The 24,825-nt window shown below is 37.0% G+C and overlaps 1 protein-coding gene across 2 annotated transcripts in view; it reads left to right on the top strand.

Annotated features, from left to right (window-relative positions):
• The window catches only part of NETO2 (neuropilin and tolloid like 2), an 84,957-nt gene that overhangs the window by 21,741 nt on the left and 38,391 nt on the right, over positions 1–24,825 (top strand). For both annotated transcript variants that reach the window (XM_010814607.4, XM_010814608.4), the window contains exon 7: positions 17,900–18,128. In XM_010814607.4, coding sequence (XP_010812909.1) covers positions 17,900–18,128 — 229 coding nt within the window. The remainder of the gene's footprint in view (positions 1–17,899; positions 18,129–24,825) is intronic.

Genomic DNA, 24,825 nt, shown 5'->3' with positions numbered 1-24,825 from the left:
ATCCACAATTATAATGTGTAATTTTTTTAACCTCTCAATAATTTAATCAAACATGCAAAAAAAATTGTCAAGGCTTAGGTTTAAACATCACAGTGTGCCTAATGGAACATGGTATCCTAACTCCCAACATTCAGAGATTTTACATTCTTTACAGGCATGCATGAAACATTTATGGAAACTGATCCATACACTGGATGGAAAAAGGAAGTCTGACATACACACCAGTGCTTGGTATCATACAGAGCATTCTCTGACAAAAGTACAATTAAATTAGCAACCAGAAACCAAAAGATAACTTTAAAACCCCATATGGTACTAGTAAAGTTGGATAGTTGCTTGTAGATCAGTGAAGTTAGAACCATCTTCATACCATACATACACAAAAATAAACTCAAAATGGCTTAGAGACTTAAAACAAACTTTGAAACTCCTAGAAGAGAACATAGACAAGCATTCTCTGACATAAATCGTACCAGTGTTTTCTTAGGTCAGTCTCCCAAGGCAATATAATAAGCAAATGGGACCTAATCAAACTTACAACCTTTTGCACAGCCAAGGAAACCATAAACAAAATGAAAAGACAAGCTACAGAATGGGAGAAAATATTTGCAAATAATGCACTAACAAGGGCTTAATTTCCAAAATATTCGAACAGCTCATAAAACTCAACAAAGAAACAACCCAAGCGAAAAATGGGTGGAAAGCCTGTATAGACATTTCTCCAAAGAAAAAATATAGATGGCCTGTAGGCTTGTGGAAAAGTGCTCAACATTGCTAATTACTAGAGAAATGCAGATAAAAACTACAATGAGGTACCACCTCACACTGGCCGGAATGGCCATCATTTAAAAGTCTACAAATAACATATACTAATAAGGGTGTGGAAAAAAGGGAACCCTCCTACACTGTTGGTGGGAATGTAAGTTGGTGTAACCACTACAGAAGAGTGTCCTCAAAAAACTAAAAATAGAACTACCATGTGATCCAGCAGCCCCACTCTGGGCATATATCCAGATAAAACTATAGTGGGTTCCTGTGTTCCTGCTGCTGCTGCTAAGTCACTTCAGTCGTGTCCGACTCTGTGCAACCCCACAGACGGCAGCCCACCGGGCTCCCCTCCCTGGGATTCTCCAGGCAAGAACATTGGAGTGGGTTGCCATTTCCTTCTCCGATGCATGAAAGTGAAAAGTGAAAGTGAAGTCGCTCAGTCGGGTCTGACTCTTAGTGACTCCATGGACTGCAGCCCACCAGGCTCCTCCATCCATGGGATTTTCCAGGCAAGAATACTGGAGTGGGGTGCCATTGCCTTCTCCGTCCTAGCAGCACTATTTACCTTAGCCAAAACATGGAAACAATGTAAATATCCATCAACAGTTGAAAGGATAAAGATGTGTTACATGTATGCAATAGAATACTACTTGGCCATAAAAAAAAGCAAAATAATGCCATTTGCAGCAACATGAATGGAACTAGCTATTATCATACTAAGTGAAGTAAATCAGAAAAAGATAAATACCATAGGATATACTTACATGTGGAATATAAAATAATACACAAATGAACCTGCCTGCAAAACAGAAACAGACTTACAGACATGGAGAGCAGTGGAGAACAAACGTTTGATTGCCTAGGAGGAGGGACAGTGGGGCAGAGATGGAGTGGGAGTTTGGGGTCAACACATGCAAACTATTACATGTAGAATGGATAAACAACAAAGTCCTACTATATAACACAAGGAACTATATTCGATAGGTATAGTTGAGTTAAACCATAATGGAAAGCAGTGTCTTTAAAATGTGTATATCTACATATACACACATGCCTATATATGTGTATAACTGAATGGTACAGCAGAAATTAACACTAAGTCAACTTCAATTTTAAAAAAATGTTCAGAAATAATAATATATCATCTAGTAATTGATACATCACAGAAGAAATTAGAATGAAAATTTGAACACATTCATTAAAAAAAAAACTTAGCAATAGTGAAAATACTACATATTGTAACTTGCAGGATATCCCTAAGTGTACTTTAGGGAATTTGTGATCATAAATACTAATTTTAGAAGAAGAAAAAGATTTAAATTTAATAAGCTGAAGAATCCAAAGAAAGGATAATAACAGAAGACCAGAGATAAATGAATTTCAAAATTTACAGAAAGGAAGACTCAACAAAACCAAAAGCTGGCCTTTTGTTTAAAAAAAAAATAGCAACAAGCATACTTCTGGCAAGAGTAATGTAGAAAAAAGACAATATTAGAAGCGGGAAAGGTCATTCACTCAACTACAGCTGATTTGAAAAAAAAAAAAAGCATTGTAAGACAAACTATGAAGAATACTTGCTGAACAGCAGCAGCAAAGAATAGCATTTCCTCAATAAATAACAAAGGGAAAAAGAAAACCAGCAGGGGAATGTACAGATTAAAAAAGTACAAGTCAAATGGGTTTGGATTCAAACAAACTACAAAAGGCAAGGAACATTAAGAGACAATTAGAAGTCTGAACACTAGAATTTGATACTAAGGAATTATTCATTTGGTTAATAATAGTATGAAGTTATTTTTTAACATCTTTAACCTTATATATGAAACTAATTACACATAAAATGATATCTCTAGAATTTGTCTTAGAATAATATGTGAGGCAGAAGTGAAAGTATGAAGGGTGTGAATGTGAAAGTTGCTTAGTCACGTCCGACTGTGCGACCCCATGGATTATACAGTCCATGGAATTCTCCAGGCCAGAATACTGGAGTGGGTAGCCTTTCCCTTCTCCAGGGATCTTCCCAACCCAGGGATCAAACCCAGGTATCCCGCGTTGCAGGCAGATTCTTTACCAACTGAGCTATCAGGGAAGATAAAGCTAAAGTTAGGGAATGGGTAAAATGAGTTTATGACACTGTTTTGTCTGCTTTTGTGTGTTTGAAATTTTCCGTAATCGAAATACTTTAGATTGTTCTTTGCTAATATATTTGTGAACAGTCTAAGTGAACAATTTACTGAAATATATAATGTATGTGTATGCGTACATGTTTACATACATATAATTTATCAAAGTCAAAGAAATAGAAAAGCTAAATAAACTCTTAACAAATTGACAAAACTGATTTTGTATTAGATTGGTACAAAAGTAATTGTGGCTTTGCATGGTTAAACTTTGCCATTTGATACTGGAGTACATTCTTAAATAAATGTTGTATTATAATCATTTTAATATGCATTTCTCACTGTATTTTTTGCTAATGACTTTATTACTTGCTGTTTATTTTAGACTATAGAAATGATATTAGACAAAAAGCATTTTTGAGCAATTTTCTTATTTTGAGTTCAAAATGGGTCAAAAAAGCAGCAGAGACAATTCTCAACATCAGCAGTGCATCTGGCCCAGGAACTACTAATGAGCGTACAGTGCAGTGGTAGTTCAGAAAGTTCCACAAAGGAGATGAGAGCCTTGAAGATGACCATAGTGGCTGGCCATCAGAAGTTGATAATGACAAGTTGAGAGCCATCATTGAAGCTGATCCTCTTAGAACTACACAAGAAGTTGTCCAAGAACTCAACATCAACCATTCTGTGGTCATTTGGCATTTGAAGCAAATTAGAAAGGTGGAAAAGCTTGATAAGTTGATAGCTCACGCTACTGCTAAGTCGCTTCAGTCGTGTCCGACTCTGTGTGACACCATAGACGGCAGCCCACCAGGCTCCCCTGTCCCTGGGATTCTCCAGGCAAGAACACTGGAGTGGGTTGCCATTTCCTTCTCCAATGCATGAAAGTGAAAAGTGAAAGTGAAGTCACTCAGTCGTGTCCGACTCTGTGCAACCCCACGGACTGCAGCCTACCAGGCTCCTCCGCCCATGGGATTTTCCAGGCAAGAGTACTGGAGTGGGGTGCCACTAACCACAAATCAAAAGAATTGTTGTTTTCTCTTATTGTACTCAACAACAGCAACCATTTCTCAGTTGGATTGTATATGACAACCAGCAAGGACCAGCTCAGTGACTGGACCAAGAAGAAGCTCCAAAGCACTTCCCAAAGTTAAACTTGTACCCAGAAAAGGTCATGGTCACTGTTTGGTGGTCTGCTGCCAGTCTGATCCACACAGCTTTCTGAATCCTGGCAAAAGCAATCCATCTGAGAAGTATGCTCAGCAAGTCAATGAGATGCACCGAAAACTTCAATGCCTGCAGCTGGCCTTGGTCAACAGAATGGGTCAATTCTAATATATAGTGGAACTACATGTAATCTTGTTCTGTATTTTCCAAGTCTACTGTAAATGTGCTATCATACTTTCATAACATAAAAACATAAAAATTTTATAAAAATGAGCCTTGTTTTTCTCCATAATATCTGATTCTGACTACATGTTGCACAACGTGCTTCAGAAGGTGAATGAATCAGAGGTTTTGCCTCATCCAGCGTATTCACCTGACCTCTAGCCAATGGACTGCCACTTTTTCAAGCATCTTGACAACTTTTTGCAGGGAAAACACTTTCATAACCAGCAGGATGCAGAAAATGCTTTCTGAGAGTTTGTTGAATCCTGCAGCATGGATTTTTATGCTACAGAAATAAACAAACTTGTATCTTGTTGGCGAAAATGTGTTGATTGTAATGGTTCCTATTTTGTCTAACAAAAATATGTTTGAATCTAGTTATAATGATTTAAAATTCACAGTCCAAAAATGCAATTACTTTTGTACCAAGCTAATACTTAAAATATGATAACAGAAAAACTGCCCTAATTAGATTTTACCAAATATTTAAGGAACATGCTATATAAAACTGTTATATAAACTGTTTTAGAAAACTGAAGAAGAACTTTCCCCAGCCTGTTTTATCAAAACTAAATAGATAGCATGAGAGAATTTTAAAACAGAGACTTATTTGTAAAATGAAGGAGAGAGAAAAAGACCCAAAAGACTAAGTAGCAACAAACTAAACCTAACAAGTATTTTTTTAGAAAACTTGACCAAAGATGGGCTTATCTTTGACATTTGTGGACAGCTTACTGTGAGAAAATAGAAAATCAAATGATATGGTTTAGCATATTGACACATTAAAGGAGATAAATCCACATATATCAATAGATGCAAAAAATCAATAAAACTTAAAATCTATTGATGAATGAAAATCAGTAATTCCAACATAGGATATATCTTCAGCATGATGAAAAATATCTTCTAAAATCCTATAGCAAACATCATAATGGTGAAACCTTAAAATCATTTTCTTTAAGCTTATGTCTATTGCCAGTACTTTATTTGGTGGTGGTCAGTGCAACAAATGAATGCAGTGACGGATTTTATTTTCTTGTCCTCCAAAATCACTGTGGATGCTGACTGCAGCCATGAAATTAAAACATGCTTGCTCCTTGGAAGGAAAGCTATAACACACCTAAAAAAGCAGAGACACCACTCTGCCAACAAAGGTCCATATAGTCAAAGCTATGATTTTTCCACTAGTCATGTACAGATGTGAGAGTTGAACCATAAAGAAGGCTGAGGACAAAGAATTGATGCTTTCAAATTGTGGTGCTGGAAAAGGCTTGAGAATCCTTTGGACTGCAGGGAGATGAAACCACTCAATCCTAAAGAAAGTCAACCTTGAATATTCATTGGACGGACTGATGCTGAAGCTCCAGTACTTTGGCCACCTGATATGAAGAGCCAGCTCATTGGAAAAGCTTCAGATGCTGAGGAAGATTGAAGCCAAAAGGAGAAGGGGCAGCAGAGGGTGAGATGCGTCACAGACTCAATGGACGTGATTTTGAGCAAACTCCGAGATAGTGAAGGACAGAGGAGCCTGGTGTGCTATAGGCCATGGGATCATGAAGAGTCAGACATGACTTAGCGACTGAACAACGTGATAAGAGAAAAAAAGTTCATCAATTATAAAAATAAATTGCTTTCCAAAAGTAATTTGAAAGTAAAACACAAAATCATACCAGGAAGTAATTTTTCAAATTATATTGAAATACAGAAAAGAAGACCTACAGAAATGGGGGAAATCAGAGAGACATACACCATTTTCATGTATGAGAAGATGGAAATGTTTATTCCCAAATTAATCAATTTAAAATTACAAGCCAAATCCCCATAGGGCTTTCTGAGGGAACTTAGCAAGCTAATTCTGAAATTCACATAAAGAGGAAAGGGTCCAGAAGAACCATGACAATTTTGAATAAAAAGAAAGTGAGAGTACTTACCTTTTGAGATGATACTGTGGTGGTTGGATGGAATGCATTTATCACTGGGGTATGCAAACTGATAAAACTGAATAAAGTATCAAAACATAGGACCTCGTATGTATGGAAGCTTAGTATATAATATTATAGCATGCTAGATCAAAAGGAAACACTTAATAATTGATGTTACAACAATTGACTATTGATGTGAGATAACCTGTTTTGCACTTGGCATAAATGTTAAAACTAAAACTTCTAGAAGAAAATACAGGAGTATAGTTATGTAACCTTTGGCTGGGAAACAGTTTATTAAAAACAGAAGACACAAAGTACAAACCATAAAGGTAAAATTTATCAATTTTATTCCCTTAAAATAAGTGACTTCTAGAATCAGCCAAGATATTATAATCCTACTGTAGCTTATGGCTCTTATTATAACTGAAAACTAGATAGAGTACAGAAAGCAATTGCATGAGGATTCTGAAAAGTAACCATTAGAAAGTGGGTTGGAAGGGAAGTATTCAAAACTTGAATACTAACACCCCCTTTTGGGGTTAGTATTCAACTAACCCAAAGAACAAACTACTTAGTTTGTGGGTTTTTTCTTTCTCTTTGTAGAACTGACAGCAGGTATAGACACAGAAAGTTTGCTAGCCAGAACACTGAGAGAGGGGCCCCCACAAACTGCATGGGGCTTCCCTGGTTGATTTGTTTTTTTCCCCTTACTAACTCTGCCCAAGGTTAGCACCAGTCACAGCAGCTATAGTAACAACTAAAACCCCGAGAGAAACCCCGTGTCCTAACTGGTGGACTTTAGGAGAACATAAGGTGATGTATGGAGGAAATTCCCATTGTTCTTGTTTTTTTTCCTCTTTGTGCTTAGTCACTCAGAACTCACAGCAAATCGGGAGACTAAAAACTGAGGAAAATGTATCTTTCTAGCCAGCAGAGGAACCAGGAAGAGGGAACCAGGTTATCCAGAGAATGAGAAGGAAGCCTTGGAGAGCAGGGAGCTAGAGAAAGGAAGGTACTAATTCTGGCTTAGCCCTGAGCTACATATGCACGCAGCAGGCCCGCAGAAACACGGCAAAGGTATTGAGGACCACAGTGCATTGTAAACACTGCCCAGGTGCCTGAGCAGGGTATGCCTCGGGCAAGTCTGCATGGCATAGCAAAGGCCTTGACAACTGAACCAGCACGTGGAACTCACACCCAGACAAAGAGGCAGTACATGCAGCCTGAACCGCACTGAGTAGGCGTCCTGAAAAGCAACAGAACTCAACATTTTCCACAGGTTTTTAAGGACCCAGAGTCTCAATATTATATTCAAAATGTCCAGGATATAATTTTTTAATTACAATATAAAGAACCAGGGAAATGTGATTATTTCTGAAAGGGGAATACAGGAGATCCCAACTCTAACAGTAGTCAGATGACAATTATCAAAAGATTTTAAATCAATAATGTAACCATGTTCCATGAGATAAAGGTAAACATTCCTGAAATGAGTGAAAAGATAGAACTTAGCAGAGAAGTAGAAACTATAAAAAAGAACCAAGTGGAAATTTTAGAACTGAAGAAATACATCTTAAATTTTTGAAGAAATTATTCAGTGTGTGGGCCAATATAAGAATGAAGGAAAGGCAGTAAACTTCAAGAGGGTTCAGTAGAAACTACCTAATCTGAATTGAGAAAAAAAGATTGAAAATAAATTATGCAAAAGCTTTAGGGACCTGTGTGGACAATTTCAAAAGATGTAGAATTCATGTAACTTAAGTACCAGAAGAAGAGGAAAAGATGTTACAGAAAAAACATTTGAAGAAATAATTGCAAAAAATTTGGTGAAGGACATAAATTTACAGTTTCATGAAGCATAGCAAACACTAAACAGGATAAAAAACAAAATACAAAGCCTAGTCATATCAAATCAAATTTCTTGAAACCAAAGGTTGAAAGCTTTGAGATCTGACAGAAATTATGCATTATATAAGGGAACGACAATTTAAATATTCAGACTATGGATTTCTCTGCAGAAATTATCAAACCCAAAGACTGTGTATCAAAACCTTTAAATGCTGAAATAAAGAACTGTAAAATTCAGAATTTTATATCCAGCAGAAATATCTTTTCAGAAATGAGGGCAAACGAAGACAGAGCCCCAGCAAAGACAAAGAATTCATTGCCTGCTGTTGCTGTGAAGTCGCTTCAGTCGTGTCCGACTCTGTGCTACCCTATAGCAGACATGCTATAAAAGAAATGCTAAAGGAAGTTCTTTAGATAAAAGAGAAATGGCACTAGAATGAATCTTCAAATATCATGAATGAAAGTGGGGAATATGGTAAATAATTATGGTAAATGTAAAAATACGGTGTACAGAAATGGTAAATAATCTGATATAAACCATTTTACCAATATCAGGAACAAGAGAGGATATCATTATAGACCCTCCATTAAAACAGTGGACCTTTCTGTGCCCAAATCGAATGTCTCAAATGAAATGACAAATTCCTTAAAAGCCTCAAGCTGCCCAAACATATCTAAGAAGAAATATGTAATCTGTATGACTATATATTTGTAATGAATTCACAGTTTAGAACCTTCTTACAAAGAGAGCTCCTAAATGGATACACAAATTACATCAAATATTTAAAGAAGAAATGATGCTGATTCTTCTTAGTCTCTTCCAGGAAGTAAAAGAAGAGGAACACTTCTAAATTCTTAAGACAAGCATCACACTGAAACCACCAAAGACATTATATGGAAACTACTGATCAGTATTCCCCCTATGATGTTTTGCTTGATAATAGGAAATACATATATTTGGCCCATTTCTGGCACAGAGCTCACAAAACCCTTGAAATTTCCTGAATGGTAAGAGCAATGAGAGCATCTTATGTTAACAACATTTAGTCTCTTATTCTCAGTTTCTGAAAATGTTTCAGAGCCTTTATAAACCTGAAGTGGGTGTGTTGTTATTAATAACAAGCTCCTTTCAACCACAAGTGAGTTTATTTTAACGAGGTGACTTCTGGAAATCCATTGAATATGGAAGCTCATTACCAGGGTAGCCGGTAACCTTGTAAGTAAACTGATGTTCTAAGTCCTGTAAGCCACTTTATTAAATTAAATTAAACTTTTAAATTTAAACTATTAAACACTCTATTAAACTAAATTAAAGGAATCCAGAAATTAATGCTTTTGAGCTGTGGTGTTGGAGAAGACTCTTGAGAGTCCCTTGGACTGCAAGGCGATCAAACCAGTCAACCCTAGAGAAAATCAATCCTGAATATTTTTTTTAGAAAGGCTTATGCTGAAGCTGAAGCTCCAATACTCTGGCCACCTGATGCGAAGAGCCAATTCATTAGAAAGACCCTGATGCTGGGAAAGATTGAAGGCAGGAAGAGAAGGGGACGACAGAGGACAAGATGGTTGAATGGCATGACTGACTCAATGGATGAGAGTTTGAGCAAGCTCCAGGAGATGGTGAAGGACAGGGAAGCCTAGTGTGCTGCAGTCTGTGGGGTCACAAAGAGTCAGACACAACTGAGCAACTGAACAACAAGAATGAGACCTTAGGAAACTCAGACTTGTAGTGAGTCAGTATCACGTGACAGCCTGACCTTGTGTATGGCCTCTGAAGTGGAGGCCATTCCCCTGGGAGTAAGCCCTTAACCTTTGAAATCTGATGCTGTCTCTGGATAGCTGGAGTCATCACTGGATTGAATTGTAGGACACCTAACTGATACTTGAGGATTGCTGTTGTAGTGGGGGTATACAGAGCAAAGACCCACATGTTGGAATTGGCATCATAATTGTTACTCCAGAAAATAGATACAAAAATCCCTAACAAAGTATTGACCAGTCTAAATCAACATATTAAAAAGTATAGTACATTGAAAAACTATAACCAAGTGTGGTTTATCCCAAGAATGCAAGGCTGATTCACATTTGAAAAATCAATATGATTCAATATGTTAAGAAAGAATGCTACATGATTATCTCAGTTTGTTAAAAGAATCAACACCCATTCATGATGAAAATATCAGAAAATTAAGAAGAGTGGAACTTCTATAACCTGATAAAGGATGTCTACCAAAATGTACAGCTGACACCATACTGAATGCTTTTTCCCCTCAAAATTAGCAACAAGATAACTGCCACTGAACACCATACTGGAAGTTGTAGACAGTGAAACGTGGCAAAAAAACTATTTTTCCAGATGACATAATTATCTATGTAAAAAATTAACATGAAATGTACCCTCAAAAAACTCCTGGAATAAAGAAGTCAGTGTAGCAAGGTTGGATAAAAGGCCGATAGATAAATGTCAGTTGTATTGTTTTATATGTAGTTGATACTTGAATAAGATGTGTTTGAACTGCACTGATCTATTTGCACAGAGATTTTTTTTTTTGATGGATAAATACCTACTACTATACCATCAATGGTTAGTTGAATCCACAAATGTAGAACCAAGGATACTGTGGGATGACTGTGAAGTTATACATGGATTTTTGACTGCAAGGAGGGTCCACGCCTCTACGTCCCATGTTGATCAAGGGTCAGTTGTATTGTCTGATTGAATATTTGAAGAATGAGCAATTGAAGTTCAAAATTAAGAAAGCAGCAATACCATTTAAAGTAGCCCTTGCCTCCCCCCACCCAAAAAAAAAAAAAACACAGCCTCTATAAACTGCAGAACCCTGATAAAAAATTAAAAGCCCTGAATAAATATGTGTTTTCATTCCAATCCCAAAGGCAATCCCAAAGAATGTTCAAACTACCATACAATTACACTCATTTCTCATGCTAGCAAGATGATGCTTAAAATCCTTCAAGCTAGGCTTCAGCAGTACATTAACTGGGAACTTCCATATGTGCAAGCTGGATTTAGAAAAGGCAGAGGAACCAGAGATCAAATTGCCAACATCCGTTGGATCATAGAAAAAGCAAGGGAATTCTAACAAAACATCTGCTTCATTGACTACACTAAAGACTTTGTGTAAATCACAACAAACTGGAAAATTCTTCAAGAGATGGGAATACCAGACCCCCTTACCTGACTCCTGAGAAACCTGATTGCAGGACAAGAAGCAGCACTTAGAACCAAATGTGGAACAACAGACGTTCCAAATTGGAAAAGGAGTACTTCAAGGCTGTATATTGTCACCCTGTCTGTTTAACTCCTATGGAGAGTACATCATGCAAAGTCCTGGACTGGATGAGTTATAAGCTGAAATTAAGATTGCTGGGAGAATTATCAACAGCCTCAGATATGCAAATGAAACTACTGTAGTGGTCTAAAGTGAAGGGGAACTAAAGAGCCTCTTGATGAGGGTGAGAGAGGAGAGAAAAAGCTGGTTTAAAACTCAACATTCAAAAAACTAAGATCATGGCATCCGGTCCCATCACTTCATGGTAAATAGATGGGGAAGAAGTGGAAACACTGACATTTTATTTTCTTGGACTCCAGAATCACTGTGGATGGTGACTGAAGCCACGAAATTAAAAGACAACTTGCTCTTTGGAAGAAAAGTATGACAAACCTAAACAGCATATTAAAAAGCAGAGACATCACTTTGCTGACACAGGTCTGCATAGTCAAAGCTATGGTTTTTCCAGTAGTCATGTACAGATGTGAGAGTTGAACCATAAAGAAGGCTGAATGCTGAAGAATTGATGGTTTTGAACTGTGGTGCTGGAGAACACTCTTGAAAGTCCCTTGAACAGCAAGGAGATCAAGTAAATCCTAAAGGAAATCATCCTTGAATATCTACTGGAAGGACTGATGCTGAAGCTTCAATACTTTGGCCACCTGATGTGAAGAGCTGACTCGTTGGAAAAGACTGATGCTGGGAACGATTGAGGGCAGGAGGAGAATGGGGAGACAGAGGATAAGATGGTTGGATGACATCACTGACTAAATGGACATGAGTTTGAGCAAACTCTGGGAGATAGGGAAGGACAGGGAAGTCTGGTCTGCTGCAGCTCATGGGGTTGCAGAGTTGAACACAACTTAGCAACCAAACAACAGCAATACTGTGTATACCTATTGAGGTGGACTCAGTGGTGTTAACAGAAGTTCTTCTGAAATAGATCTGTATAAACAAGCACAGTTCAAATTAAAACCTCTGCTATGTTTTTGTAAATGTAGACAAACTGTTTTTAGAGTATAATGAAAATGCGAGGAATTACAAAAGCCAAAACAATGTTCAAAAAATACAGGTACTCACTACCTGATTTCAGATCTTCAGTAACCAGAACAGTGTGGTACTGACAGATGACAGACACAGAGATCGGTGGAACAGAACAGAACTCAGAAAAGGATTCACACAAATATGATTTATTTTTTTTTAGAAATACAATGTCAGTTCAGTGGATAGTCTTGTCTTCAACAAATGGTGCTAAGAACAACCAGATAACCATATTTAAAAAAAAAAAAGAATTTTAACCTATACCTGTATTTATACCTTATATTAAAAATTAACCTAAACTGGATTATAAACACAAGTAAATACTGTAAAACTTTTAGAAGAAAACATAGGTGAAAACTTTGGGTTAGGGAAAGAGTTCTTAGATAAGACATCAAAGAAGAATCTATTTTAAAAAAACTATAAATTGAACTTCATTAAAATTAAAGCTTTTCCTTTTCACTGTTGAATGAAAAGAAAAGCCACTAAGAGAAAATATTTGTAAATCACTTGTCAAAAGATTTCTTTAATCCAGAACTCAAAACTCAACTATAAGAAAAGTACCTAATTTAAAAATGAGTAGGAGATTTTGAACAGGCGCCAGAGAATATTTCAGCATTTGAAAACTGTAAATTAAAACCACAATGGAATAGCTCTCTACCTCTATTACAGCACTAATATTTTAAAACAGACAATACCAGGCTCTGGGAGCTATATAGAGCAATTGGGAATGTGGTAAGACTCCTGGTAGGAATACAGAATGATATAGCCATTTTGGAAAACAGCTTGGTGATTTCCTATAAAGTTACCATGTGAGTGAGCAGTCTCCTGGCAGGGTAGCCAGGAGAAAGGAAAACATGTTTACACATAAAAAAACTTGAATGTAAATGCTTACAGTAGCTTTATCCATAATAGACAAAAACTGGAAACAGTCCAAATACTCTTCCGTTGTTAATAAACTGTGGTACATCTGTGTAGTGAAATCTATTCAGGAGTAATGAGATACAGACTATTGGGGAGGCAGGTGCATAGGAGAATCTCACATGCATTGTGCTAACTGAAAGAATCCTGACTCAGAATATACTATGATTTTATTTATATGAAATTATAACATTTATGGGAAAGGTGGAAATACAGGACAGCAAGAGACTGGTTGCCAGGAATTAAAGTTGAAGATGGATTTGGACTGCTGAGGAGCTGGAAAGGATTTTCGCAGGCGGAGGGTGATGGAACTGTTCTTGATTATGGTGTCTGTCACTTGACCCTGTGCATTTGTCAGAGAATTTTATATTACTTGAGATGTGATTGAATGTCTTGATGTGACCAAGTATCAACAAGGATTGAAGAATGGAGATGCTCTCAACTTGCTTTGGGAGAATAAATTGCTGCAACCACTTTGGAAGGCCATTGGGCATGCCCTGGTGAAGATGAAGATGGTCACGTCCTATGACACAGCAGCCACGCTTCTAAGTGTACCCAGGTGCTCACTGTGTGAGAGCGCAGTCAGAACGCAAGCATGTTTACAGCAATATTTAATATTTTAAAAACTGCAAGCAAGCTAAATGTCCAAAAGGAAAATGGATAAGTAGTGACTTATTTCGACAATTGATACAAGATTTTAAAATACACAAATAAAAATATACAAAAATACTATATGTTTTTATAGATACATAAATTTAAACGGAGAAGGCAATGGCAACCCCACTCCAGTACTCTTGCCTGGAAAATCCCATGGACGGAGGAGCCTGGTAGGCTGTAGTCCATGGGGTCGCTAAGAGTCGGGCACGACTGAGCAACTTCACTTTCACTTTCCACTTTCATGCATTGGAGAAGGAAATGGCAACCCACTCCAGTGTTCTTGCCTGGAGCATCCCAGGGACAGGGGAGCCTGGTGGGCTGCCGTCTATGGGGTCATACAGAGTCGGACACGACTGAATCGACTTAGCAGTAACAGCAGCAAATTTAAAAGTCTAAAAATGTACATAGTAATTATAAAAATTATACTCAAAACAGGGAATGTAGGAAAGATAGTAGGAACATAGATGGCTTTAGTTGTACAATTGACCCTTGAATGACATAGAGGCTAGGGTCACCGACCACTCGCAGTTGAAATTCTGAGTATAACTTTATAGTCAACCCTTGGTATCTGAGGTTCCACATCCTCAGATTCAACCAGCTACAGACTGTATAGTACTGTGAAAGAAAGTGAAAGTGTTAGTCACTCAGTCATGTTCATCTCTTTGCAACCCAATGGTCTGTAGCCCTCCAGTCTCCTCTGTCCATGGAATTCTCCAGACAAGAATACTAGAGTGGGTTGCCATTCCCTTCTCCAGGGAATCTTCCCAAACCAGAGATCGAACACAGGTCTCCCACATTTCATGCAGATTCTTTACCATCTGAGCCACCAGGGAAGCATAGTGTAATACTATAGTCTGTGATTACTGAATACCACTTAAATGGACCTGCATATATGAAACCCATGTTCAAGGCTCAGCTGTACACAGAACTGAACTGTACAAGTCCACATATATAGGTTTTATTTGGTAAATATTATAGTGCTATAGAATCTGCAGTTGGTTGTGTCTGTAGACACAGAACCACAAATACAAAGGTTGCACTGTAGGACTTGAGCACCTGCAGATTTTGGTATCCAGAGCAGGACCTTCCTAGAGCCAATTACCCATTGCTACTGAGGGATGACTGTGCAGAGGTGAGGTGGGTTTGTGGGTTTTGGGGGTTTTTTAATATGTAATAATTAATTATTTAAATACTTAAGTGAAATTAATACTTTCAATGTGGCTCTTTTATAAAATAGCTCATGAAGAAATGATTTTACATGCATATGTTTTTTAGGAATGTAACCTAGAATGTTAAATATTGAAGAAGGTTACTTTTAATATATAAAAGTAAATTTTTTAAAGTTAACATAAAAAACACTTGACATGGAAATTGGATCAAAATTTTTTAATTGGGTTCAACTAAAAGAGTAAACATGATTTCATTTTAAAAGAGAAAATGTTAAAGACCACAATAACCCTTGAATACTCAAAATGGGGTAAACTAGTTTACAGGTGATATTCAAGAAAAATTCACTTACATATAAAAATCGGTATTCGCATTTAAGTAGTGTTTTAGTTTTATCAGTGGCCTTTCCATAAAAATAACAGCTTTCTGAGGATCTCATTGCATTTCTTTTGCGGTCTTTGGGGCCTCTAATAAAAAGCGTCCTTTTCCCCATTGGAGTTATGAACCAGTTGAGACAGTGGAGCTTCAGAATAGCCCTTTTATTGTAATAAAGGCTAGGAAGCAGCTTATAGTGAGACCTGCTAATTCCCTACCCACCAGGTCCACCTCCTACCTAAGCCTAGGCTGGAACATCCCACCCGAGGAAAGTGCATCTACAGAAGAGACCCGCTTACCCAGGTCACTGTTATTCTCATTCATTGGTCCAGGGAAGGAGGAAAGGAAAAGTGACCAAATACCATCCCCGATCCAGGGGACTCTCTCCACTTCCCTGGGAGGGTGTAGGAGTAGGTAGGAGGCCAAGAGTGTTTATGTTTAATTAAAGATCTTCTGCAGTCTGGATGAGAGAAGAGTAATTTGTGCCCCGATCCACCCATTTCAATTTGTTAGCCTCATAATGTTAGAAATATTTTCTGAAGATTAGTTGAATTAAACTGTTAATGTCAATATTTAACTGTATTCACAATAGGAAAGAATGTTATTTTTGTCATATGACTTACCTTAAAACTTTGATTTTTAAATTACATATTTAAAGTGCATTTACTATGGCCTTACACAAGTATGGTGTTTCTTTGGATTTAAAAAAAACAATAGAGAGTAAATACTTCAGACTTCTTGATGGTCTTCCTGATATTCAGCTCTATCAAAACTAGGTTTTACAAACCTGTTCACTTTTTCATTGATTGCTCTTCCTAAGCAAGAATTATACTGAATAGCACATTGACACTCTCATTGGAAGACCATACAGTCCAACGGAGAAGACAAACAATAATGAATATTAGTGATACTCACACCAGACAACCATGGGCAGAATGTCCTGGTTATATAAATGATGGAGACAGGAATGAAAACAGATTGTATATTTTAAACAAACATATTACTTCTGTGTTAAAATACATTTATGAGGTTTGTGAAGTTTTGAAATGGAAGTACATTACCAGTAATTTTGCTCATGAAAGTGGCAAATTGGTCATTTCAAATAAGCCAGAGTTACTGGTCAAAATTTAACTCAGATATATTTTTGAGTTTTTGTTCTTAGTTTTATGTCATCAAGGTATTTGTGGGGCAGGGGGGAATATGGTTTTGTTTTATGAAGCCCTTTAAATTACAGGGTAGGTGTGTCATCATACTGCTGCCTCAGAGATAGCAATCAGCAAGGTGAATACCTACTAGACATCTCCAGTGGCAATCAAAGAAATCTTTATTCTTCATTCATTAAAGTTTTACTTTAGTTGTAGAGTCACATATGAACAAGCTTTAGGTTCCTTATGAGCACTATATCCAGAAATGAACCATGTATGTGAAGAGTGTGTGTATGTGTCGTGCATGCGTGCACACACATGAAAGGCATCCCAGGGAATGTGAAGACCACACATCTTAATAAGATTCAGACCAGCTTAGGTTCACATCCTCGCCCTAAGTAACCTTGGGCAAGTTCCTTAGTCCCCGTGAGCCTTAATTTCCTCCCAGCCCTTAAAGAACAGTACCTGTTTCACTCTGTTCTTTTGGAGATTTTGCTCAAGGTGTTTCTAAGCCTAAAGTCTAATGGAACTCTTCAAATAAGAATGCACATTTTAAGAAGACTTGAGTGCTGGGTAGCAGACTGCCTATGAAATTTGAGGAAAGGGGATACTAGGCAATAGAATGCTAGTGCTTATTTTGAAACTCCAGTTTAAATCTTTGCGACTAAAAATTTAGAAATTGTTAATCTATGGAGTAAAATCATAAAACCACTTACATGTGCAACAGTAGGATAGTGGGTAAATAAATGACATCATAGGAATGATTACAATTATGAAGCGATAGGTAAGTTCTGATGTGTTACAGCAAAAGCAGAGTGTGTGTATCTTAAAATTAAGCTCAGATTTTAAAAATGTGAAAAACTGAAAAAAGTTAATCAGAGTAATTGTCAGAGTGAAAGAATTATGAATGTTTCTTTTATTTTCCCAGTTTGTCAGTACCGTAAGATTGTTTTTATAATAAGGAAAATATGTACGATAGTCATGCCTCGTGAAGCAAAAAATTTCTCTTTATAGACAAAACGTTTGCAAGCTTTAGGTTCCATAACGCTTGGTTCCGTTGTTAAGACAACCAAAGAAACAGAACATTAGTCTTAGTTCTTTTACCTTCTTAGGCGTCAGCCTTTTATCTATTGTTTTTTCTGTCAGCTGTTATAATTCAGTTCAGTCCATGTTACATATTGATTGGATAATAGAACTAGAAAATTAAAATGAATGTCTTTTTAAAAGCACTGTTTTTCTTTGTTTTAATGTTACAGATTTATTTGAGGTTCCTAGATTATCAAATGGAGCACTCAAATGAATGCAAGAGAAACTTCGTTGCCGTCTACGATGGAAGCAGTTCTATTGAAAATCTGAAGGCCAAGTTTTGCAGCACTGTGGCCAACGATGTAATGCTTAAGACGGGAGTTGGGGTGATACGCATGTGGGCAGATGAAGGTAGTCGGCTAAGCAGGTTCAGAATGCTCTTTACTTCCTTTGTGGAGCGTAAGTAAATACTTTCTATAGCAGTGAGATGTTTTTATATACTCATTTACTCAAAATATGGTTATTGAGCATTTCCTTTTCACAAAGACTGCTAGTCACAGAATGTAGAAGTAAGTAGGTCTTAGTGTGTATTCTTAAAGAATTGACTGTCATGGGTGAAAAAAAGCATAGTAATGCATAAATTGCAACACTACCAGTTAGAAAGATATATAGTAGGGACTGCAAAAAGTGGAGACTTCTCTCAGGATTTTCAAAATTAAAAATAATTATCAGTAGTATGAATTCATCTTGGTAAATAATTGTGAATCCACCAAACCATGCTCCCCAAAGATTTAGATAGACTGTTTTCTTTTTTAAATTTTTTAAAGTAATTTTAAGCTTATAAAAAGTTGTAAAATAGTAAAGTTCTCCTGTGCCCTTCACTCAGATTCCCCTAATGTTAACGTCTTACAATACCATAGTAAAGCTGAATGTTAACACTGATGCAGTATTATTAACCAGTATATAGACCTTACTCAAAACCCACTAATTTTCTCATTAATGTCCTTTTCTGATCCAGAATCGCACATTGCTTTTGTCATGTCTCCTTTAGTTTGCTCTGTTTGTGGCACTTTCTCAGTGTCTAATGACCTGAATGCAGTTGAAGAGCACTGGCTAGCTACTTAGTAGAATGTCCATCGGTTTAGGTTTCTCTGATGTTTTCTCTCTCGTGAACTGAGGTTATGCGTGTCTGTCAAGAATAAAATAGAAATCACATTCCACCTTTCTCAGTACATAATGTGGGTTTGCCTCACACTAAGTTGGATCATCTGCCACATTTGTACACTATAAACTTAACAGTTTTTCTTTTCAAATTAATAACTCTGAGAGTATGCAAATACCCTTTTTCTCACTAATATTAGCATCCATTAATGGTTTCTGCCTGTAACAACTACTACTATAGTATTTACTTCAAGGTGGTTTTCTGTTTGCAAATTCTTTCTACATTTGTTAATTACAATTTTGTGAGGAAGAGCTATTCTTTCCCCCACATTTATTTATTCTATTTGTGTCACTATGAGCTCATGGATATTTATTTTACTCTATTATATATATATATAAAATTCTACAGTAGCATTTACTTTGGTGCTAAACATCCCAGCTTTGGCTATTGGGAGCTCCTTCAGTTTGCATCCTGTACTCTTTGGGTAAGCCTGTTATTTTTTAATCGCTTCCTTTTCTGATACAGAAGGTAAGAATGAACCAGGCTCAACGTTTGTTTTCTCTTTTGAGCCTTAGAATCAACCATGTTTCCAAAACACCCTTTCCTTCTCTTCCAGTGAGAAATCTGACTCTGATTATCTACGGTATATTTATTTTTTCAATTCTAGAATATACATTGGGCTTCCCTGGTGGCTCAGACAATAAAGAATTCGCCTGCAATGCAGGAGATTCAGCATCAATTCTTCAGTACTCAGCCTACTTTATGGTCCAGCTCTCACATCTATACATGACTACTGGAAAGACCGTGGCTTGTTGGCTTTGTCAGCAAAGTGGTGTCTTTGCTTTTTAATACGCTATCTAGGTTTGTTATAGCCAAGAAGCAAGCGTCTTCTAATTTCATGACTGCAGTGACCATCTGCAGTGATTTTGGAGCCCAAGAACAGAAAATCTGTCACCGCTTCCACTTTTTCCCTTCTATTTGCCATGAAGTAATGGGACTGGATGCCATGATCTTAGTTTTTTAATGTTGAGTTTTCAGCCATATTTTTCACTCTCCTCCTTCACCTTCATCAAGAGGCTCTTTAATTCCTCTTTGCTTTCTGCCATTTGAGTGGTGCTAATCTGAAGTTGTTGGTATTTCTCCCAGTAATCTTGATTCTAGCTTGCTACTCATCCAGCCTGGCATTTTGCATGATGTACTCTGCATATAAGTTAAATAAGCAGGGTGACAATATACAGCCTCAGTGTACTCCTTTCCCAATTTGGAACCAGTCTGTTGTTCCATGTCCAGTTCTAACTGTTGCTTCCTGACCCTCATACAGGTTTCTCAGGAGACAGGATAGATGGTCTGGTATTCCTATCTCTTAAAGAATTTTCCACAGTTTGTGATCCACACTGGCAAAGGCTTTGGCATAGTCAATGAAATAGAAGTAGATGTTTTTCTAGAATTCCCTTGCTTTCTTTATGATGCAGTGAATGTTGACAGTTTGGTCTCTGGTTCCTCTGCCTTTTCTAAATCCAGCTTGTACATCAGGAGGTTCTCGATTCAAGTACTAGTGAAGCCTAGCTTGAAGGATTTTGAGCATAACCTTACTAGCATGGGATGTGAGTACAATTGTCAGGTAGTTTGAACATTCTTTAGCCCTGCCCTTCTTTGGAATTGGAATGAAAACTGACCTTTTCCAGTCCTGTGGCCACTGTTGGGTTTTACCAAATACCCTTCTAGAATGGTTCTATACATTTTTAAATTATAGTAAAATATACCCTAAGCCGTTTTTAAGTGTACAGTTCAGTGGCATTAAGCACATTCACAACATCATACAACCATCACCACTATCCACTTGCAGAACTTACGTAACATCCCAAATTAAAACTCTGTACCCATTAAATAATAACTTCATTCCCTATTCCCCCAACCCCAGGTAACCTCTATCTTACTTTCTGTTTCCATGAATTTCCCTATTCTAGATACCTCATATAAATGGAATATTTGTCCTTTTGTGTCTGATTCATTATACTTAGTATGTTTCTAAGAATTCCAGTCCTTTTTAAGGCTGAATAATTTTCCGTCTTACATATACATTTTTGTTTATCGTTTCATCTATTGATGAACACTTGAGTTGTTTCTGCTTTTGGCTGTTATGAATAAAGCCACTATGGATACTGGCATAGAGTTATCTCTTTGAATCTCTGATTTCAGTTTTTGCATATAGGTATTCAGTTTTTGCTTCTAGGTATATAGTATACCTAGAAGTGGAATTGCTGGATCATATAAATAGTGTTTATTTTTAAGTTTTTTATTTTTCACTGGAGTATAACCAGTTAACAATGTTGTAATAGTTTCAGGTAGACAGCAAAAGAATTCAGCCATACATGTACATGTTTCCATTCTCCCCCAAACTTCCCTCCCATCTAGACTGCCACGTAACCTGGAGCAGAGTTCCTTGTGCTGGACAGTAGGTCTTTGTTGGTTATCCTGTAAATACAGCATTGTGTACATGTTGATTCCAAACTCCCTAACTAAATATGGATATTCTATATAGAATATTAAAATTTAACATCAGAATATTAATGGCATCCCACCCCAGTACTCTTGCTTGGAAAATCCCATGGATGGAGGAGCCTGGTAGGCTGCAGTCCATGGGGTCGCAAAGAGTCAGACACGACTGAGCAACTTCACTTTCACCTTTCACTTTCATGCATTGGAGAAGGAAATGGCAACCCACTCCAGTGTTCTTGCCTAGAGAATCCCAGGGACGGCGGAGCCTGGTGGGCTGCTGTCTATGGGGTCGCACAGAGTCGGACATGACTGAAGTGACTTAGCAGCAGCAGCTGTTTTCACAGCAGCTGTTCCATTTTACATTCCCTCCAGCAATGCGATAGGGTTAGTCCCCATCCTCACCAAAACCTTTTTTTTTTTTAACAGTAGCCATCCTAATGGCCATATGAAGTGTGATTTTTTTCATTTGTGATTCCAATTTGTATTTTCCCTAATGATGACTGATGTTGAGTATCTTTTCATGCTTCTTGGCCACTTGTATACCTTCTTCAGTACATACCTCATTTTATTGCACTTCACAGACACTGCATTTGTTTTTGCACGTTGAAGTCTTGTGGCTCCTCTGCCTTGAGCAAGTTGGTCAGCACCAGTTTTTCAACATTTGCTCACTTCATGTTTCTGTGTTACATTTTAGTAATTCTCACATTACAAACTTTTTCATTATTGTATGTATTATGGTGATCTGTGATCAGTGATCTTTGATGTTATTATCGCAAAAAAATTATGACTTCCTGAAAGCTCAGATAGCAGTTAGCATTTTTTAGCAGTAAAATCTTTTTTAATTAAGGTATGTGCATTATTTTCTTAGACATAATAGTATTATGTACTTAATGCATTACAGCATAGTGTAAGCATACCTTTTATATGCAATGGGAAACCAGAAACTTTGTATGACTCGGTTTGCTACAATACTTGCTTTATTGCAGTGGTCTGCAAGTGTGGCATGCTTGTATTTAGTCCTTTACTCATTCTCTAACTTGAAAGTGAAAGTGTTAACCACTCAGTTCATGCCTGACTCTTTGTGAACCCATGGACTGTAGCCCACCAGGCTCCTCTGTTCATGGAATTCTCCAGGCAAGAGGACTGGAGTGGGTAGCTATTCCCTTCTCCAGGAGATTTTCCCAACCTAGGGATAAAACCCAAGTTTCCTGTATTGCAGGCAGTTTCTTAACCATTTGAGCCACCAGGTAGGTTCTTGGTTTTTTGTTAAGTTGTAGAAGTTCTTTATATATCCTGGATATTAATCGCTCATCAGGTATATGATTACAAGCATTTTTTTCCCATTCTGTGCATTATCTTTTCACTGTCCTGATAGTGTACTTTGAGAAAACAAAAATTTGATGTTATCCAGTTTGTCTATTTTTTCCTTTTTGTCTATGCTTTTGGTGTCATAATCAAGAAATCATTGCCAAAGACAGCATTATGAAGCTTTTCCTCTATTTTTAAAAATATTCGCTAGCAAGTTTTTATTAATTTCTAGTATTATATATCTTGTGTATACAGTGTTATATTTTTATTTTTGTATACACTGCAGCATCGTCACCACCAAAAGTTTATTTTGCGCCTGTCACTGTACAGTCGGCCTCTTTTACCCAGTTATCCTCCCCACCCACCATAACCACTGCTCTTCTTTCTGTAACTGTATGTTTGGTTTGGTCTGCTCTTTGTTTTTTTTTTTTTTAAATAATCCACATATGAGTGAAATCCTGTGGTGTTTGTCTTTTTCCATCTGATTTATGTCATTTAGTGTAATACCCTTTGGGTCTATCCATGTTGTTGCAAATGACAAGATTTCATCTTTTCTTACAATTGAGTACTAGTGCATTTTATATATACATATAGACCACATGTTTATCCATTCATCCACCAGTGGGGCTTTGGTTCTTTGGATATCTTGGCTATTGTAAATAATGCTGAGATGAGCACAGGGGCATAAATCTTTTTAAATTAGCATTTTCTTATTCTTTGGATAAATACCCAGAAGTGGAATAGCTGGATCATGTGGAAGTTCTGGTCAACAGAGATAGCCGGCAGAAGAAGATATAACAGAGGGTGGTCCTTAATTTTTTGAAGAGTCTCCATACTGCTTTCCATAATGTCTGCAACAACTTTCATTTCCACCAAAACTGTATGAAGGTTCCTTTTCTTCACATCCTCTCTAGCACTTGTCATCTCTTACCTTTTTGATAATAGTCCTTCTGACTGGTGTGAGGTGGTATCTCATGATTGTTTGGATTTGCATTTCCCTAATAATTAGTGAAGTGTTAAGCATTTTTTCATGTGCCTGTTGGCCATTTGTATGTCTTCTTTGGAACAATGTCTATTGAATACCTCTGCCCATTTTTTAAATCTAGTTCTCTGTTTTTTGGTTGTTGAGTTGTATGTGTTATTTCTATTATTTTATATATTAATCCTATATTGGATATATGATTTGCAGATATTTTCTGCTATTCACTAGGTTGCATTTTCATTTGTTGATGGCTTCCTTTCCTGTACAAAAGCTTCTTAGTTTGATGTAGTCTCACGTTTTATTTTTGCTTTTAATTCCTTTGCCTGAGGAGACATATTCAGAAAAGTGTTTGCAAAGACCAAGAGCAAAGAGTGTACTGCTTGTTTTCATCAAGGAGTTTCTGGTTTCAGGTCTTACATTCTAGTATCTCATCTGTTTGGAGCTGACTTGTGTGTGGTGCACGGTAGTGATCTGGTTTCATTCTTTCTCATGTGGCTGTCCAGTTTTCCTTGTGCCAGTTATTGAAAAGACTCTTCTGTCTCATTATATGTTCTTTGCTTCTTTGTTTTAAATTAGTTGTTCATATACATGTGGGTTTATTTCTGGGCTCTCAGTTCTTTTCCATTAGTCTCTGTGTCTGTTTTCTGCCAGTAACATGCTATTTTGAATACTGTAGCTTAGTAATATAATTTGAAATCAGGGAGTGTGATACCTCCAGTTTTGTCCATTTTTCTCAGGATTGCTTTGACTATTTGGGGTTTTTTATGTTTCTGTATAAATTTTACAGTTTTTTGTTCTGTTTCTGAGAAAATGTCCTTGGAATTATGATAGGAATTGCATTGAATCTATAGTTTGCTTTCGGTAATTTGGACATTTTAATAACGTTAATTCTTCAGTCCATGAGCACAAAGTATATTTCCATTAATTTCTGTCTTTAGTTTCTTTCAACAATAATCTTACAGTTTTCAGTGTACGGGTCTCATACCTCCTGGGTAAGTTTATACTTAAGTGTTGTATTCTTTCTGTTGTGATTGTAAATGGGATTCTCTTAACTGCTTTTTTGTTAGTTCATTGTTAGTATATAGAAATGCACCATATTTTTTATATTGATCTTATACCCTGAAACTACTATATTCTTTTTATTATTTCCAAAAGTTTTTTGGTGAATTTTTTAGAGTATTCTGTGTATAAAATCTTGTCATCCA

The sequence above is a fragment of the Bos taurus genome, chromosome 18, assembly GCF_002263795.3.
Source record: "Bos taurus isolate L1 Dominette 01449 registration number 42190680 breed Hereford chromosome 18, ARS-UCD2.0, whole genome shotgun sequence".
Taxonomy (NCBI): Eukaryota; Metazoa; Chordata; class Mammalia; order Artiodactyla; family Bovidae; genus Bos; species Bos taurus.
The sequence above is the reverse complement of the archived record's forward strand: the minus strand, read 5'-3'. Positions and strand labels throughout refer to the sequence as shown.